This window comes from Callospermophilus lateralis, chromosome 18, assembly GCF_048772815.1.
Source record: "Callospermophilus lateralis isolate mCalLat2 chromosome 18, mCalLat2.hap1, whole genome shotgun sequence".
In the NCBI taxonomy this organism is placed as follows: domain Eukaryota; kingdom Metazoa; phylum Chordata; class Mammalia; order Rodentia; family Sciuridae; genus Callospermophilus; species Callospermophilus lateralis.
The window spans coordinates 7211283-7230980 of record NC_135322.1 but is presented as its reverse complement, the minus strand read 5'-3'; the positions used below and the strand labels follow the sequence as shown (position 1 = coordinate 7230980).

The window sequence follows — 19698 nt, the reverse complement described above, 5'->3', positions numbered from 1 at the left end:
CCAACGTGGTAAGCGTGGAAGCATGTGTCTTTTTTGCATTCTGAATTGTTTTCTTGCCACTGGCTTTCTAGATCCTACCCCAACCCTGCTGTGATTTGTCTCCTCAGTGAATCTGAGGTACTAGAGTAGCCTCCCTAAAATATCCGCGGTCGCATCCTCTGAGCAGGTTGTGGGTTTAAGATATCATGTTGGCTTCTGGCCTAAGGCTGGCCTGATGTCTTATGAATGTTTTTCTGAATCTGGCCTCTGAGTGCTGGAATTCAGGGATCTGGATTTTGGGATGCACCACTTCAAAAATCCAAGAGTGCAGGCACCCAGCTGTCTTCTCTTCCAGGTCTCAGAGCTTCTAGGCCCACTCCTCTCCTCATGGGAGGAGGCCCCAGTTCTAGACTTTGGGTACAGTCCGCATATTGGGCGGGGTTGAGAATTATCCACTCTCAGAACCGGTTATGCCGCTGCCCTCAGGGGGGAAGGAAAGGAAGGAACCCAGTGAAAGTCTCTCCTGCTTTCGGCTAGGCCAGCTGGACCTGTCGGACCTGAAGCGTGTGAGGGAGCGGCTAGAGCTGGCTCAGTGGGGGGCCTCACTGAGCCTCTGCCTCTCCATTGGCTCCAGTAACCGAAGCCCCGCCTTCCCGCCTTAGAAGCCCCGCCCACCCCTCCTCCCGCAGCCTGGGTTAACGCCCCACGAGGGCCAGACTGGCTGCTGGGGGACAGTTCTAGGCCGTGGGTGGACCCTGGAGAAGGAGTAGTACACTTGGATTCCCATGGTCTAGGAGAGGAGGGATCTGAAGGCTGGGATTTCTGGTTCTAAGGGAGGAGGCTGAAAATCTCCGGGAAAGAAGGGAGGTGTGGTCTCTGACTCCGAGGATTGGGGAGGAGGGGGCTGGAGGCTCAGGCTTTTTGGTCTAGGAGAGGAAGGGACTGGTGGTGCCTAGACTCCTGTGACCTGAGGCAGCAGCGAGTTAGATCTTGGACTCCCGGATTGTGAAGAGGGAGATGACCAGCACAGTCTTGGTCCCCGCCATGCTTTGCTTTTATGCCCTTCTCTCTCCCTCTCTCTCCCTCTCTCTCTCTCTCTCTCTCTCTCTCTCTCTCTCTTTCTCTCTCTCCCCCTCCCTCCCTTTCTTTTCTTCTTTCCTGTACCCGGGATGGGACTGAATCCGGGAGCGCTACACCCATAGCCCCCTCCCGTTTTTGAGGCAAGGTTTTGCTAAGTTGTGGAGGCTACCTTCAAACTTGCGATCCTTTTGTCTTAGCCTCCCAAGTCACTGAGATTATAGGCGAGCACCTTTGCTACCGGCTGCACTCCTCTGCTCTTCATTTTCATTTTATTTTAGTTGTTTACTTTAAAAACTTTTATTTATTTATTTTTTTTTTGGCGGGGGGACAGTGCTGAGGATGGAACCCAGGACTTCACACATGCTAGGCAAGAGCCCTGGCTGCATGATTTAATTTTTTTTTTTTTTTTTTTTTTTTTTTTTTTTAGCCAGGCTTGGTGACCCACAACTGTAATACCAGCAGCTTAGGAGGCTGAGACAGGATTGTGAGTGCAAAGCCAGCCTCAGCAATTTAGTGAAGATCCTAAGCAACTTAGTCAGTCCCTGTCTCTAAATAAAATTTAAAACAGCGACAACAATAACAAAAGGCTGGGGATGTGGCTCAGTGGTTAAGCACCCCTGGGTTCAAATCCCTGGTACAAAACAAAACAACATTTTTTTTTTTTTCCAAGTGCTGAGGGGGATTTAGATGTCTGGGAAATTGAAGGAGTGCAGCAGTTGGGCTGGATAGTAGTTGAGGACCACCTCTGAGACAGTATATAGGTGGTCACATCCTAGTGATCTGTGTCTCCATTCCTGTGGCTTTCTGAAGGCATGGTTTTGGCTTGGCCTCAGTTTCCCTGCCTATGCAGAAGATTGAGGATTCTCGGCAGAGTCAGAATAGGTAGAAATTTATTTTTTCCACATTAATTTAGGCAACCCCTGGGTCACCTAGCTTCAGTTCTTCTGAGTGGGTCAGGCCTAGGTTTGCTGTCAGTGCCTGGAAGAGGCTGACCTGTTTCCCTAAATGCTCTCACCCGGTAGCCAGGGCTGTTTTCCTAAAAGTAATGGCTTTCAGTTTATCCTGTGCCATGATTACAACGGCCTCAGTTCCTCTGGCAGCACCTGGTGGTCAATCCTTAAGTTCTCTGGGTGACTGTCAGGTGGCGGTGCCTTAGTTTCCTTGTGTCATGTGTCTGGGCTTTGGTCTCTCCTGTGCACAGCCTGTTTCTCTCATGTAGTATCCGAGTGGCTGTGCCTCAGTTCTCTGCTGGTGCCTTGACAAGGGTGGTTTCTGTTCCCTAACCCCTCTCTGCACCCGCAGGCTGGCACCGCCGCCATGATGTGCGAGGTGATGCCCACCATCAGCGAGGATGGCCGGCGGGGCTCGGCGCTGGGCCCGGACGAGGCAGGCGGGGAGCTGGAGCGCCTCATGGTCACGATGCTCACGGAGCGCGAGCGCCTGCTGGAGACGTTGCGCGAGGCGCAAGACGGACTGGCTACGGCGCAGCTGCGGCTGCGTGAGCTCGGCCACGAGAAGGACTCGCTGCAACGCCAGCTCAGCATAGCTCTTCCCCAGGTCTGGGCGGGGCTGGGGCGGGGCCTGCAGAGGAGAAGGGTGGTCTGGAAGGGGCGTGGCTTTGCATTTGGAAAGGAGGAGTCCGGGCGAGGCTTCCTTTGGTGGGCGGGGTCTGAATAGCAAGAAGGGGCTGGACTTATTCGGGAGGGGCGGAGCCTTCAAACTCCTAGGGAAGGAGGGAGATAGAAAAGGATTGATCCTTTGTCCCGATTCTACCCACGTCTGGACAGGAGTTTGCAGCTCTGACCAAGGAGCTGAACTTATGCCGAGAGCAGCTGCTAGAGAGGGAAGAAGAGATTGCGGAACTGAAGGCGGAGCGGAACAACACTCGGGTGAGGGGTGTTAAGGGCTGGGCCTAAGTGGGGTGGATGACCCCTCTTGGTGTTTCTGCCCCCCCTTTTTTCCTTATCTTATTTTCTTGTCTTCTTTTCTTCTTTGCTCCCACTTCCTGGCTGACCTCCTCCTCTGGTCCCACTCCTTCCTCCTGTTCCCTCTCTGATCTCCATACCCTTCTCTTTTCTTGCACCATCCTTTCCTTGTCTCTACTTCTGCTGTCCTTCTCTTTTCCTGAACCTGCCTCTCACAGTTCCCTTGACTATCTCTCTTCTTCCGTATGTCCTTCATATTGTCACCTCCTTTCTCGATCCTACCCCCTTTCCCTTGTTTTTTAAACTTGACTCGTTATTCTACCCCCTCTAGCTCCTCCTGGAACACCTGGAGTGCCTGGTGTCCAGGCACGAGAGGTCACTGCGCATGACTGTGGTGAAGCGCCAGGCCCAGTCCCCGGGTGGGGTCTCCTCGGAGGTGGAGGTGCTCAAAGCTCTAAAATCCCTCTTCGAGCACCACAAGGCCCTGGATGAGAAGGTATGAGAATTGGAAGAGACAGGATGAAGAAGAGAAAATCGTGGTTGACAGGAGCTGTCCTGAGTGGGACATATTCGGCTGTGATTGGTTAGGGATGTCCTAAGAGGGAAGAATGTTTACTGTGATTGATCGGGACAGGCTATGCAGGCTGGGATCCGGCTGGTTGATCGTAGAAAAATGAAATGAGGTGGAGGCTACGCCTGGGAAAGGATGCCTGGTACTGGGAAAGGTACACCTGGTTGGAGGAGATGTACATCTACTAAGAGAGATGAATCCTTATGTTACCTTATCAGACCTGTCGCGGGGATGTTCTGGGACACTTGACAGGTCTCCGTCTCACTCCTGTCCTGCCCCTATTCCCAGGTCCGGGAGCGACTGCGGATGGCCCTGGAGCGAGTGGCAGTACTAGAGGAAGAGCTGGAGCTGAGCAATCAGGAGGTGGGGGCATGGCCAAGAAGGGGAGGTTGACTGGAACTAAGGAAGTACCAGTGGGCGGAGCTAATTGGGTGGTTTACAAAGAGGTTGGACAATGAAAAAACAAAACAAAACAAACAAGCAAACAAACAAACAACAGTGGGGCTCTTAAGAAGGAACTCATCCCGCAGGGCTGAGGTGAGAACCTTCCAGTGAGAGTGAGACTAAGATGAGAACCAAAGGCTGGGTCTTTGGCTGGATTAAGGAGAAAATGGTTGGATAGGAGAAAATGGAGCTAAAGTGGAAAAAAAAAATTAATATGGGAAATAAAGCTGGGGTTCCAGGAGCCCTTTGTGTTGATTCCCCTTTCATTCTTCCAGACTCTGAGCCTTCGAGAGCAGCTCTCCAGGCGGCGGTCAGGCCTGGAAGAGCCAGGCAAGGATGGAGATGGGCAGGTGAGATGAGGAATTCTCCTTTCTGTGACTTCCACTCAACCCCCTGACATTGTTATGGTCATTTGATGGTTGTTATGATCCTCACTTACCCTAGGACATCTGAACCTCCAAGACCTTTACTGGCTGTTGTCCTCACCTAGCTAACTTTTGTGAACCTCCATGCCCCCTGTGGACTACGACCCGCATGATCCTTACTGATCTTTGATTGCCCCTCACACACACCTCAGCCGATCAACTTTTTCTTTGCATTCCCTCTGCTTTTCTGCTTTCCCCACTCTGAGATCTGTCCCTTCCTCTCTCACTCCAGACCCTTGCCAATGGCCTGGGTCCTGGTGGGGACACCACCCGCCGCACAGCAGAGCTGGAGGAGGCCCTGGAGCGGCAGCGAGCAGAGGTGTGCCAGCTGAGGGAGCGCCTGGCGGTGTTGTGTCGTCAGATGAGCCAGCTGGAGGAGGAGCTGGGCACCGCTCACCGTGAGCTGGGTAAGGCGGAGGAAGCCAACTCCAAGCTGCAGCGGGACCTCAAGGAGGTAAGGTGGGAGCCCCTAGTGAGGGGCCTCCGTGCCCCCAGCCTTCTCCCTCCCCCTTTGTCCAAATTTCCTGAGCTCATGACTAGTGGCACCTGGATTCAGTCCCCAGCTTGTACGGTCTCTCCACCTGTGTGAGCTTCAGTTTCCTCACCTGTAATATGGTTATTATATCAGAAGGTTAGCATGTGGCACTCAGTAATTGGTCCTCATTATTGTATTACAATGGTGACATTCTTGTATGCCTCTAAATTGAAATTTTTGTTGGCATTTTGCCCTTCCTGGCTTAGACTCCTTGACCCTAATTCTCATGCCCAGGGATCTGTTGGGAAATGTGGGATCTGAATTCTCAAAGGCAGTGGATGAGAAGGAGAGTGAGCATTTTATTTCTCACCATCCACTAGGGCTCTCATCTGGGAATGTAAGCCTGGACAACTGCAGGGCCGGGTTAGGTGGGGGCTGTGAGGAAGTGTGATCCCACCACAAGGGCTCCCAGAGAGGAGTTCATTTTCCACCAGAATCTGTAGCATATCATCTATGCTTGTGCTATCATGGTGGCTCCTGGGAGGTGTTGCTTTCCAAATACAAGGGAACTTTGTTTCCCATGAAACACTGAGGGACGTCCTCTGTGATTCTAAGCCTGTTCTGTGTCAGAAGTTGTTGAGAAAACTAAGGCTTGGATTTTGAGAAGGGTGGCTTGATTCAAAACTTCATATCCCATGGACTTTCAGTCACCTTTACCGGAGGGTCTAAGCCAGAACTATCTTAGAAAGTGGGAGGTGTGAACACAGTGGTGCTCACTGTAATCCCAGTGGCTTGGAGCCTGAGGCAGGACGATTGCAAATCCAAAGCCAATCTCAGCAAATTAGCGAGGCCCTGTCTGAAATTAAAAAAAAAAAAAAAAAAAAAAGGACTGGGGATGTGACTCAGTGGTTAAGTGCCCTGGGTTCAATCCAGGAAGGAAGGAAGGGAGGAATGAAGGGAGGGAGGGAGGGAGGGAGGAAGGAAGGAAGGAAGGAAGGAAGGAAGGAAGGCAGGCAGTCAGGCAGGCAAAACTGGGAGGTGTGGCACCCACATTCTGAAGCCCAGGGGACTCTATTTCCCAGTATACCTTAGGGTACCTTGCCCTAGATTTTAAGCCTAGGCTGCCCCGGGTGCTTCTGGGAGCTGTAGTAGTCCAGGGCCTTTTTGCCCTCTGCAGGCGCTGGCTCAGCGGGAGGATATGGAGGAGCGGATCACAACTCTGGAGAAGCGTTACCTGAGCGCCCAGCGCGAGGCCACGTCTCTGCACGATGCCAACGACAAGCTGGAAAATGAGTTGGCCAGCAAGGAGTCGTTGTACCGGCAGGTGGGGGCACACCTGCGGGGGACGTCTGGAAAAGGGCTGTGGACCTTGTGCTCTAGCCCTTCTTTCTCCCTTCCTCTCCTTCCCCCAGAGTGAAGAGAAGAGCCGTCAGCTGGCCGAGTGGCTGGACGATGCTAAACAGAAGCTTCAGCAGACGCTGCAGAAGGCAGAGACCTTGCCTGAGATAGAGGCGCAACTGGCCCAGCGTGTGGCAGCGCTCAACAAGGTGAGAAGAGGCCTCACCAAGGAGATAGAGCAAGGCCCTATCTGGAGGAGGAGTAGGCAGAACATCCGAGTGGCTTCTGGGGAAAAGGGGAGGGGGTCTGGGGGCGGGTAGAGGACTTGGATGGAGCAGAACTTGGAGGTTTGGGGTGGGAGGACCGTGTTTTCTAGTCTGGACTAAAAGGATGGATAGCTTGGAACCAGAAAGGGCAGGAACAGGTCCTGAGAATGTAGACTGGACACAGGAGCAGGACCTGAATCACAGGGGCTGGGGAGGAACCCGGAGCTCGGGGTGGGGCCTTGTAACCGGCCTTGAAGGCAGTGGGGCCAGGGACCTGACTGGATCCTGGTGGGGTAAAGTCAGACACCACGGGTTCTGTCCACTAGGCTGAGGAGCGTCATGGGAATTTTGAGGAGCGGCTTCGGCAGCTGGAAGCCCAGTTGGAGGAGAAGAACCAGGAGCTGCAGCGGGTGAGGGAGTTGAAGACTCCACAGAGGGCTGGGCTTTGAGGCTAGGGTGGGGCTTAGATGAGGGGGTGTGGCGGGGGTGGGTCTTAGAAAAGGGTGGTGCTCTGCCCTGGACCAAATTGAGCCCAGTTGTACTGCTTTTCTATGCGCAGGCCAGACAGAGAGAGAAGATGAACGATGACCATAATAAGCGGCTGTCCGAGACAGTGGACAAGCTGCTGAGCGAGTCCAATGAGCGGTTACAGCTTCACCTCAAGGAGCGCATGGGAGCGCTGGAGGAAAAGGTGCGTCTCAACCCAGAATTCCGACAACCAGGAATCCTATGGCCCCAGGCATTTCCTCCAGATCCCTTATCTGAGATGTCTAAACCCGAGCATCCCAAATTCGACAGTCTTCTCCAATCTATTGTTGAGACCACTTTTTCACTTCTCTAAACATTCCAAGAGCTGAATACTAAGGGCATCCAGACCCTGAGTCCTAGTCTTTTCCCAAAGCCTCCAACCATATGGTTTGTCAAACCCTGAGTCTTCTGAGATAATACAAGATGTCTGATCTCAGGGCTTCTAGAATTGCTCCAACTAGATGCACACTAGGCCCCCCAACCCACCCTCCCTTCCTCTCAGCTCACCATTTGTCTCCACTCCATTCCTCTGGGTCCCCAGGCCTGTCTGCACCGGTGGCTAGGCATGCTGGGTTTGGGCCCCACTGCCTCACTTCATCCTTGTTCTCCTAGAACTCACTGAGCGAGGAGATCGCTAACATGAAGAAGCTGCAGGATGAGCTGCTGCTTAACAAGGTGGGGGGTTTGGGGGATGGAAGGAAAGAAGTGGGGCCGGGTCGCTGAGGTTGGAATTGGTCCTCAGAAAAAAGATGGGGGCAGACACTTGACACCTTCTCCAGTCCAGCTTACTCTCTTGACAATTCACTTTCTTAAACCTTTCCCCAACTCTCTCTAAGCCATGCCCATGCCCATGACTCAGGGTAACCTGACATCTCCAATCCCCTCCCCCCAGGAGCAGCTCTTGGCTGAAATGGAGCGGATGCAGATGGAGATCGACCAACTGCGGGGGAGGCCACCATCCTCCTACTCCAGGTGACAGTAGCCCTCTGGCCCCTCCTCCGTCTAGGGAGCCACTCTAGTCAAGCTCATCCCTTTTGATTCCTACTCCCTGCTATTTCCTGAGGCGATCATTCATCAGTCTTATTTTTGACCTTGAATTCATAACCCCTGAGCCCAGGCCTGTCCCCGGGACCCCTGATCTCTTTTTTCATCTTTTCCTGAACCATGAATCCATGACTGCCCTCCCATGCCCACAGGTCTCTCCCTGGCAGTGCCCTGGAACTCCGTTACTCCCAGGCACCCACGTTACCTTCCGGCACCCCCCTGGACCCTTATGGGGCTGGCAGTGGCCGGGCAAGCAAGAGGGGTCGCTGGTCGGGGGTTAAAGATGAGCCCTCCAAGGTCAGCATCCACCTCTGGGGCGTGGACTGAGCAGGGCATGGACAGGCAGTGGTAGGGAATGGAGCCTAATCCATGAGGCTCAGGGTGGAGGAGGCTGGGTTGAGAGGCAGGGTCTTCTGTATTTACCTGTCTTCTTTCCTTCCCCCACTGGAATCCACCATCATGACTTGCCTGGGCACCTCTTCATGTGAATGTCCTGCTACCTGGTGAGCACCTGAGATTAATGACATGTGGGGGAAGGGGTGTAGAATCTCAAAGTGGGTGGGTCCAGATGAAGAGGAGAAGTGGGCTGGATTCAGGGAGATGGAAGTCAGGGCAGCTGCGGGGAATCATGTGCAGGGGTTTGGCTTAGAGAGTTGCGGGAAGGGTTAAGAAAGGGGCCCATGAACAGAGTGAGCTGGGCTTGTGGAACAGAACCGGTGCATGTGGGCAGAGGAGGGGAGGGTGGGCAAAGTCAGAATTGGTGAGTGAAGACCCAACGCCAACCTTGGCCTCCACTCACCAGATGTGCTTCTGTTCCCACAGAGACAGGACTGGGAGCGGTCTGCTCCTCCAGGGTCCATGCCACCCCCATTCCCTGGGGAACTGGATGGCTCTGATGAGGAGGAGGCAGAAGGAATGTTTGGGGCAGAGCTGCTGTCCCCCAGTGGGCAGGCTGATGTACAGACACTGGCCATCATGCTTCAGGAGCAGCTGGAGGCAATCAACAAGGAGATCAAGTGAGCACTGGCCCAGACCTGCTCTGTCCTGCCTGAGCTGATCACACCGTCCCTCTGGTTCCTGGAAACTTGCTGAAGGCCTGAGTCCATTCCCTTTCCCACCATCCTCAAGGGATTCTCCTAGTCCAACATCCTCTACAGTGTCTATTAATCCCCCAGGATACACCCAAGCCTTCCATGTGCTAATTACATGTATATCCCTCAGCCAGTAACTCACAATTTCCAGACACATCAAAGACTGCACTCCAAATTACCAAAAATTTCAACTCAGTACATCGAGAATCTTCCAGCACATCGTGGATTTCATGGCTTCATATAACTCATACCCAGGGTGTCCCAGTACACCAAGAATGTCAACACAATAAGGTACCCAAGAATTTTACCATAACACATTAATCAAATACCTCAACTCCGCCAGGAGAGGTGCTGCACACCTGTAATCCCAGGGGCTTGGGAGGCCTAGGCAGGAGGATCTTAAGTTCAAAACCAGCCTTAGCAACTTAGCGAGACCCTCTCTCAAAATAAAAAACAAAAGGGCTGGGGATATGGGTCAATGGTTAAACACCACTGGGTTCAATCCCTTGTACCAAAAACAGAAACAAAAACCTCAATTCTAGGGCTGGGGCTATAGCTCAGTGGCAGAGCACTTGCTTAGCATGCGTGAGGCACTGGGTTTGATCCTCAACACTACATAAAAATTAAACAAATAAAATTAAGGCATTCTGTCCATCTACAATTACAAAAAAATTTTAAGAACCTCAATTCTATACCCAAAGAACTTTTACCCAATAGAACAAAAATCCTCAATTTATTAAAAAGCCCCATTGATGTCTACCCCAATTCCCCAGAAATTGCCTTTATTTGGAAATTCTCTTACAATACATTTTCTCCATTTGTCTCAGCAAGTAGGACAATGTGACCATCACCTCCCACTCAAACTGTGTCTTGATTGATTAGCTCCCACATACTGAATGACTCCATGACCTTCCCAGATGCTAGATTGACCTAAAATGTCTCTGATCTCACCATGATTTGATTATGACCTGGCTTTTGCAGTCCTTCTTGGAATATTATCTCTTGCCCATAATCACCTTTTAATGATTTTACAGAACCATTTGATTATTATCAAGGCCAAACTGATACAGATCCTGATCTCCCTGATCAAACTAATTCTTCTGTGACTTCCTTAGACTACCATGACTCCTTGACTCCCCTTGAACTCATGAGGCCATCACAGATCCACCCAAGCCTTTGACTTCATGGCTCCTTCTCCAGAATTCTCCTTTCCCCACCAAACCTTTCTGGCCGATTGTGGCCCTCAGACTCCCTCTCCCTCTCAGCTTCATCACCCAGTCTCTCCTGTTTCCCTCCCCAGGTTGATCCAAGAGGAGAAGGAGACAACAGAACAGAGGGCAGAAGAGCTAGAGAGCCGGGTGTCCAGCTCTGGCCTGGACTCGCTGGGTCGCTACCGCAGCAGCTGCTCACTACCCCCCTCCCTCACCACCTCTACTCTTGCCAGCCCCTCCCCTCCCAGCTCTGGCCATTCAACACCCCGCCTGGCACCCCCTAGCCCTGCCCGTGAGGGCACCGACAAGGCGGTGAGTGCTCTGGAGTCTCCCCAGGCAGGTGGGAGGATGAGGACAGGTCAGAAACAGAGCTTCCCTCAAATCATGAGTAATAAGCCCAGGACACCAGTGGTTTTCAAAAGCATCCTTAGCTTTCCCTAAAATTTCCAACTAAAGGTGGGCCAAGTCAGTGGCTTCTTTAGACTAACATGCTGGAAGCAGGTGTCCCAGTCTATTTGTCTTATGCATAGGATTTTTTAAAATAAGAGCATTTACTTATTTATTTTTGCAGTGCTGAGGATAAAACCCAAGACCTCATGCATACTAGGCAAGCGCCCTATCACTGAGCCACATCCCCAGCCCCTGTTTGTTTTTTTGAGATGGGGTCTTGCTCTGTTGCCCATGCTGATCTCAAACTCAAACTCAAGTGATTACCCTGCCCCAGCCCCCTAAGTAGCTGGGACTACAGGTCACTGTGCTTGCTACACAGTGTTTAAAAAAATGTTTCTCTGACTAAACATGCACTTCAGAACTACAATTAGGTCCTCAGAATTGACCTTTGAGGGAGGCAAAGAGATAACTAGCCTTATTCTATTGCCTTAAACACAAGTCTTCAGGTTTTCAGGACTTATAATTCATTAGCTTTCTTTGAGGCCAAGCATATCTCACTCTTGACACCAAAAGCAAAGATACTATAAATACGAGCTTATCAAGCTCCAGGGGAGCTCCCATCATTGTCTTTATGTCCCCTACTTAATGTAGGCTACCTTTAGATATAGTGCTCCAAGCCACGGTCATCCCCAGAAGTCCCCTAGTAGACACCCCAGTTAATAGGGAGCCTCCAACATGACCCCTCCAACTTAATCCAGCATATATGCTTTTCTATCCCCAGAATCATGTCCCCAAGGAGGAAGCTGGAGCTCCACGGGGAGAGGGGCCCGCCATCCCAGGAGATACCCCGCCACCCACTCCGCGCTCTGCCCGTCTTGAGAGGATGACCCAGGCCTTGGCACTGCAGGCGGGGGCCTTAGAAGACGGGGGACCCTCACGGGGAAGGTCAGCAGGGGCAATGGATGGGAACAGGGAAGAACTTGCTTGGAAGGATGAGATGGGGGTAGACAAGGACTTGGGGGGGGAGGCCATCCCACAAGGAGTTTGTTCTTACTCTGTCCTGCTTACCAGTGAGGGCACCCCAGATTCCCTTCACAAAGCTCCCAAGAAGAAGAGCATCAAGTCATCTATAGGCCGACTCTTTGGCAAGAAAGAGAAGGGGCGAATGGGACCCCCAGGCCGGGACAGCTCTTCTCTGGGTGAGTGGTCTAATTCCAACCCATTTCTTCTTTGTTTCCCCCCCCCCCCCGCCTTTAATTTCTTCTTCTTTCCATCTTGACTTGACATTCATTTACTTAGAATGACGTGCAGAGGTAGACAGAGGAGGAGGGAAAAGAGAGGGCCCTCTGGTACCTGCCTGGGTGACTGGGCAGGTAAACGAATTTATTTTATTACTTTTTAAATAGAAAGAGGATATAGACTCCTAAAAGCTGGGCACCTTCCAGTGGTGTGCTGGAACCTCCTCACACAGGTTTGTGAGCGCTGTTGTTTCAGGAAGTCTGTGAGCTGCTTGATATCACATTGATAGCTCAAAATTGGCCACAGAAATTGGCAAACACTACCACCAGGGAATCCTCCCTCCCAGGGAGCCAGTTGTTAGCCATTTCCCAGCACACCACTGCCACCTTACCAAAGCCAGCCCAGTGAATCTAGCCCTTTTTGGGGGTATGTCTCCAATTCATTGTCTGGGAGGTGACATTGGTCCCTGTCTGGCTTTGTCACTCCCTCAATGTGGCTACACAACTCCCTCAGGGCCTGCGCCATCCTGGCATCCTCCTCACCACCCCCAGCATGAGAGATTCTGCCTCCCCCTTGAGACTTTCCACATTTTCACCCTTCCCTGCCTCCAGCTGGAACACCCTCAGATGAGACGCTGGCCACTGACCCTCTGGGGCTAGCCAAGCTGACAGGCCCAGGAGACAAGGACCGAAGAAACAAGAGGAAGTGAGTGTGTGACAGTATATTGTATGTGGAGGGTGGTGGGGTGGTGGCCAACAGAGGTGAGACTAACTTGCTGGAAGCAGGTGTCCAAGGTCCTGAACTTGCTTGTTTGGGAATCTGGAACTCCTAGACTTTTCTTTGTCTCTCCCCCTTAAAAAAAAAAAAAAAAAAAAAAAAAAAAAATATATATATATATATATATATATATATATATACACACACACACTCAGGATTGAATGCAAGGGTGTTTTGTTGTTGTTGGTTTGTTTGTTTTTACTACTGAGCTATATCCCCTTTTATTTTTTATTATGAGAAAGGGTTTCTCTAAGTTGCTGAGGCTGCCCTCTAACTTGTGATCTTTCTGCCTCAGCCTCCCTAGTCACCACTCCACCCAGCTGTTTTTCTTTCTTTCGATGGGTGTGGGGAAGATGGATTTCAGAGATTCACATGCAATTTTTGACTTTCTGCCATGTTTTCTACATTTATAAGATATAATCATACGTGTGTGTGTGTGTGTGTGTGTGTGTGGTGAAGGGGTCTGTCCAAAGGGCTGGGGGCTTCCACCCCTGAGAACTCCTGCCCTGCTCTCCCCCACCAGGCATGAACTGCTGGAAGAGGCCTGCCGCCAGGGTCTGCCTTTTGCTGCGTGGGACGGGCCCACTGTGGTCTCTTGGTTGGAGGTACTGGGGCCCAGAAATGACCTAACTAAATGATCACTAACTCTCTGACACCCCCGCCCCCTATGAATGGTTGGCTGGATACCCAGCATCTTCCTACCCCAAGCTGGGGTGGGGCGAGATGGGGAGGTGAGGACTTGGAGGGGGATAGGCTCCCTGTCAACGGAAACAGCTTCTCTCTCCTCCCTCCACCCCTGCCCTCTGGTCCTGCCCACCTGGGTTCTGGTCTCTCCGTGTCTCCTCCTGTGTGGGATTCTCCCCATCTCTGACTGTATGTCTGCCATTCCCTGTGCCTCTGGATCTCTCTCCCATGTCTCTGGGTGTTTCTCTCTCCCCCTACTGTCTCTCCACATCCTTTTCCTCTTCAACTCTGGCACTCCCTCTGTCTCCCTCTGCCTCTCCCACGTCTATGTGCCCTGTCCTGTTTCTCCTCCTGCAAACTTTCCCATGTCTCTGTTTCGCCCCCACTTGCCTTGCCCATCTGTCTCCCTCTCTCCCTTTCTTTCTGTGTCTCCCCCATTTCTCCTACCTCGTCCTCTCTGTCCCTTCCCCCTGTCCCTCTCTCCCTCTGCTCCAGCTGTGGGTAGGTATGCCTGCGTGGTATGTGGCTGCCTGCCGGGCCAATGTCAAGAGTGGTGCCATCATGGCCAACTTGTCGGATACAGAGATACAGCGTGAGATTGGCATCAGCAACCCTCTGCACCGGCTCAAACTGCGCCTAGCCATCCAGGAGATGGTCTCACTCACCTCCCCCTCAGCTCCCGCCTCCTCCCGCACGGTGAGTGTCCGGCGGCCAATGCCAGCCCTCGCTGCCTCCGGCCCCGCCTCTATTCCTGAGACTAGCCAATCCCATTCGTGCTCACTTTCTGTCTCCTAGACTCTGCTCCTCATTGGCTCTCACCACCCCCAGGTCTCTCGGCTTCGCCTCCACTCCTACCTAGTCCTGTGTGTGTTGCGCCTGGTCCTTCCTGAGAGGCTCCTTGGTGTGTGTGTGTGTGTGTGTGTGTGTGTGTGTGTGTGTGTGTTGTGAAGTGGTCTTGCCTTAGCTTGTGTCTGTGTGGAGGGTCTTGCCTTAGCTAGTCTTCCCCAAGAATGGCTCTTTCTCATTCTTGAGGTCTCAGCTCAGATGTCACCACCTCCCAGGGCCCTTCCCTAAGCTCCAGAGCTGAACCAGTCGTCCCAGGGCACCCAAGACAGTAACTCCTTCTAATTTTTTCCACATAAAATTTACTACCTTCTAAAATTTTATCTTTTGTTTCCAGCTTTTTGTTAATATTAGTTTCAAACATATAGAAAATTAATTGTACCCATATCTAGTTCCACAATTGTTTACCCTTAGCCATACCTGCTGTTTACTTGTGTGTCTATTTCTGAGGTACTTGCATGTAATTTGAGGACATCATTACTGTTACCCCCCAAAAAATATTTCTGCAGACACCCTTTAGCCACCGAACCCTATTGCATCTGAGAATTGATATTATTGTTAATTTCATCTACTAGTTGGTCTGTGCTTATAGTTCCCCAACATATTTATATTGATTGTAGCTCCCTCACCACGACAAGGACCTTATCCATATCCCAGATCTCACAACAGTGACTGTCACTAGGAGTTCAGAAACGTTTGAATGCATGTATGTTCCTAATGCATGGGGGTTGCTGAAGCAATAACCCAACAAATGTGAGTGAACCCCACTCTCACTGCCAAACAGTTGCCCCATTACTGTTCCGCAGCCTCTTTCTTGATCCTCACTCTGTAATTCTGTGTCAGGTCAGAGAGGTGATATCATTTGCACAGGGCCACACAGCAAAATGGTCAGTTGGGCCTCAGTTCTAACTTGTTGCCTGGAACATGATGGATGCTTGAGAAAGGATCGCTGCTTTCCTCTCCCACTGCTGGGCCCACAGACAGAAAGCAGAATATACATAAACATATGGCCCAGTGGCCTTTGAATCATGACCCCATTCTCCTCCCCTATCCAAAGTCAGCTTCCATTACCATAATATCTCCTCTCCACTCAGCCCACAGGAAACGTATGGATGACACACGAAGAGATGGAGTCCCTTACAGCTGCCACGAAGCCTGTGAGTGCCCCCAAGTACAGGCCTTGAGGGTGGCACTAACTCTCTTTGGGGGTGGGGGCAGGGACTGAGTCTGTGGCTGTCTGTCCCTTTTGTCCTCCTCTGCCTGCCCCGTAACCCACCCCTTCTCTCCCTCTTCCCACTAACGGGTCAGGAGACCAAGGAGATCAGCTGGGAGCAGGTAGGGGTGTGGGGCGGGCATGGGTGCATGAAAAGGCTGTGCACGCTGCATGGATGCCCCTCCTTCTCTGAGCCCAGCCCCTACCCTCTCCAGAACATTCCATCATCCCTGCAGGGGTTTGCAACTGGAGCTCAGCTCTAGACTGGTTCATTGTGGCTCCGTGGGTGGCGATGTGGAAGCCCACACTGTTCCCTGGTCAGCCTGGTGCACCAGCCATTCCATTGTCATGGGTTGTGGAGCCCTAGGGGATATTCCATTGCTGTATTAGAGGGAGCCCCAGAGCAGCCTGTTTTCCCTTATGTTGAGAGGAAGGGGGCTATGCTGCATCATGATGGGATCACTGGTGATGGTAGTGGTGAGGCAGGCCAGGCTGAATGAGAAGCCGGGGAACACAAGCTGCATTTTTATCTCAAGTTGGGGGTGAACTGTGTTAGGCTTGGTCTTTGTTTTCAGCAGAGAAATTGTCTCCTTCCTTATGCAAAAGAGGGTGAATGTCTTTGGACTGATCTAGAACATTGTCCAGGCCAGATTTAGCATTAGACTAGTATTTTCAAAACATGGAGGTTGGAAGAATCCACTGCCATGGCTTGGAAGGCCAGTGATTTGGGGCTGAGTTGGGACAAAGTTAGAACAGTGCTTCTTAAAAGGTAATGTATAGTTGAGATCACCAGGGGATCTTGTGAAAGCACGATAGGATTTCAGTAGGTCTGGTGTGGGGTCTGAGGTTCTGAAGTTCCAGCAAGCACCCATGGTAATGTTCAGGGACCACCGACCATACTTTGTAGGCTTAGGAGACCACTGTGGACTGGTCCATTGGCCCAAGCAGACATTGATCATTGTCCTGCAGTGAGGGTGGGGAAAGAATAGCCTTGGGTTGAGGGACTAGACTGAACTCCTTTCATACACACATGGGATTAGTCCAGAGAGCCTGACCCCTCCCTCACCTGCCCATGGCCCCAGATCCTGGCATACGGCGACATGAACCACGAGTGGGTGGGGAACGACTGGCTGCCCAGCCTGGGGCTGCCCCAGTACCGCAGCTACTTCATGGAGTCGCTGGTGGATGCCCGAATGTTAGATCACCTTAACAAGAAGGAGCTCCGGGGCCAACTCAAGATGGTGGACAGCTTCCACAGGTGGGGACTGCCTGGCCAATGGGGACAGTCCAAGGGGAAGCCCCACCCCTAGCCTTTGACCAATGGGGCTGGCAATGGGAAGTTCCTAGGATTATCTTTGACCCGTTAGTCTGGGTTTTCAGGAATCCTGACTCTGTGCCCCATCCTCTAAGAAGATGGTCCATAGGAAGTGTTCAAAGTTCAGGTCCGGAGACAGTTTGCCTAGTTAATTCCACTCCCAGTCCAGGTTAGCCAATAGGAATTGTCTGTTGAAAATGCTCCACCTCCTGGGAGGGCCAACGATCAATACAGCCAATCAGTGGAACTCCCCAACCTCTCCCAGAAGACCGCAGCCAATGGAGAGGGCCTAATAGGAGCAGCAGTCAGTGGGGGCTGTGAAGGCTCCTCTTTGACTCCACTTCCCCTGTTGCTCAGGGTGAGTCTGCATTATGGGATCATGTGCCTGAAACGACTCAACTATGACCGGAAGGACCTCGAGCGGAGGAGAGAAGAGAGTCAGACCCAGATCCGAGGTGAGTGGAAGAGAGTGAGTTCCTTTGTGAGCCAGGTGGAGGGTACAGGGGCAGAGTTGGGATAGGGGTGATGAGGAGAGAGCCCAAAGAAAAAGATCACTACCATGAACGAGGTGTGGAGCCAGCCTGGGGGCGTGGCCAGAAAAGAGCAAATGGGGGAAGAGGTATGGGCTAAATTGCACAGGCGTGGCTCATGGGAGGGGCGTGACTGAGGGTCCCTTCCATTCTTAGACGTGATGGTGTGGTCCAATGAGCGTGTCATGGGTTGGGTGTCCGGGCTGGGCCTGAAGGAATTCGCCACGAACCTCACGGAAAGCGGGGTGCACGGGGCTCTGCTCGCCCTGGACGAAACCTTCGACTACTCCGACCTGGCCTTGCTCCTGCAGATTCCCACGCAGAATGCACAGGTGAGCTGCTGCTGGGCCCTGAGCTTGCTGGGCAACCCCACCTCGCGGTTTGCACGCTCCAATCTTTTACTTCCGTCTCCAGGCCCGACAACTCCTGGAGAAGGAATTCAGCAACCTCATCTCTTTAGGCACAGATCGCCGGTTGGACGAGGTGGGCGCGGCAGCAGCTCTGGAGACCCGGCTGCTAGCAGCACCTCCATTCTAGGCACTGAATGGGTGGAGCTTGGCTTTGCCAACCGGTTGAATCGTGGCTGGAGGCTGGTCCAGGGAGGGGACGAGTTAAGGGGGAGGAGATATCCCGAGAGGGGTGAAGCCAAAAGAAGGGCGGGGTCGAAACGGGGACTCTGTCCCTTACGTCTTCCTGTCCCTATACCTAGGACAGCGCCAAGTCCTTTAGCCGCTCTCCATCCTGGAGGAAAATGTTCCGAGAGAAGGACCTCCGAGGCGTAACCCCTGACTCGGCAGAGATGTTGCCTCCCAACTTTCGTTCGGCTGCAGCAGGAGCCCTGGGCTCACCCGGGCTTCCTCTACGCAAGTTGCAGCCAGAAGGTGGGGAGTTCCCAAATACGACGGCCCCTTTCCCTTCTCAAGGGTGGGAAGTGGACTAACTCAGCCTTCCAGGTTCACTTTACAAAAGGACCGTTCCAGTAATCCAGACTGTCCTTGGAATGTATTAATCCCACACCAGTGTCCTTTCCAGGGTGGGAAATGAACTCTCCCAGAGCCATCTGGGCACTTTATTTTAGTCTCAAGTTGTGGGAAGAGAAGAAAACCCACGTGGAACCAAGTGATGGTTGTGACGTCGGGAGGGGAAGTCCAAGGGAGCATTCCTGGAATTGAGGCCCGAACTGGCAGAAACCCTGGAAAAGAACTGGGGGGTGGGGGTGGGGTTGTGTGTGCTCCAGGCTGAACCGCTGCTCGCTCTCCCTCCAGGCCAGACTTCTGGGAGTTCCCGGGCAGATGGTGTTTCGGTCCGGACCTATTCCTGCTAGTGTAGGCTTCCAGGTGAGGACTGTACTGGGCGAACTTGGGGGTGCGGGGCAGCACAGTGGATCTTCACTACTCCATGCACTGCCCCGCGTCAATGCAGGTGATCTCACTCGGATGGAAGAATCGTCCCGAGGCCGGACCGCTCCCCCTCCCACCCAGAGTATGGTCTGTCCGGGGAAAGCGGTCAGGGGAGCTCGCGCCGCGGACCGGACCATCTGTACAGACAAACCGGGAGTACGTGTCCCCGCCTCACAAATGGACTGGGCCAGGACCAAACCACATGAACTGGACTGAGAGGGGGAAGAAGAGAGCAGGAAGAAATCCCGCCCCAAACTTCTGCCTCCCTTTTCTCTACTTTGTAATTTATTGATCAGTTTCCAATGGGAGACGGGAACACTTCACCTGCGGAAAAGGGGCCGGGCTTCCCTCCAGAGCCGCATGCGGGAAGAGGCTGCCCCCTCCCGTTTTTCCTGCCCAGTCGCGGGGCCCTAGTCTTCCTTCTTCGTCCGAAAGGAGGGGAGGGGGACTCGCTGCTACAAGCCTCGCCCCCTGTGCCACTCAGCCCCTCCCCGCCGCATTCGGTCGTCAGTCCCGGGGTCATCTGCGGGCGGGGTCCCCTCTTCCTCCCCCGTGTCTCGTGTCCCCGGGGCCTCCCCGCCCCCCGTGCTGTGGCCGTGTCCGTGCCCCAGGGGTAGGGAGCGCAGAATTGTGCTCCCGGTTCCCCGCCGGCTCCGGGGTTTGCATGGGAGAATCCTCTTTCCACGATGCCACTGGGCGATGTGGCGTGGGGGGAGTGCGGACGGTAGGGGAGCCCTCGCCCCCGACTCTCGGTCGGCCTCCCGGCCCCAGGCGTCACTCAGTGATCACGGGTAAAGAGAACTATTTCAAAAAGCTCCGTGTTGATTTTTTTTTTTTTTTTTTGGGTGGTGGTGGTGTGGGGGGGGGTCAGGACTTTAGGAAAAAAACTCCCTCGGAGGACCCAGAAGTCCAACCCCTTTCTCCCACAGG

General features: G+C 52.8%; 1 protein-coding gene across 1 annotated transcript; it reads left to right on the top strand.

The window, feature by feature from the left end:
- The first annotated feature begins 2376 nt into the window (after positions 1 to 2376).
- Positions 2377 to 19532, top strand: Ppfia3 (PPFI scaffold protein A3). Its single transcript, XM_076839487.1, has 29 exons — positions 2377 to 2616; positions 2847 to 2948; positions 3316 to 3480; positions 3844 to 3918; positions 4275 to 4349; positions 4657 to 4878; positions 6077 to 6223; positions 6312 to 6446; positions 6830 to 6913; positions 7063 to 7194; positions 7644 to 7706; positions 7924 to 8003; positions 8228 to 8372; positions 8904 to 9091; positions 10467 to 10689; positions 11549 to 11712; positions 11839 to 11966; positions 12618 to 12711; positions 13307 to 13388; positions 13963 to 14163; positions 15405 to 15467; positions 15619 to 15645; positions 16606 to 16781; positions 17196 to 17293; positions 17525 to 17700; positions 17783 to 17851; positions 18078 to 18249; positions 18634 to 18705; positions 18791 to 19532. Exons 1-28 carry the CDS (start codon positions 2377 to 2379, stop codon positions 18690 to 18692), a joined length of 3585 nt encoding a protein of 1194 aa, XP_076695602.1. The 3' UTR covers positions 18693 to 18705; positions 18791 to 19532.
- Positions 19533 to 19698: the final 166 nt, after the last annotated feature.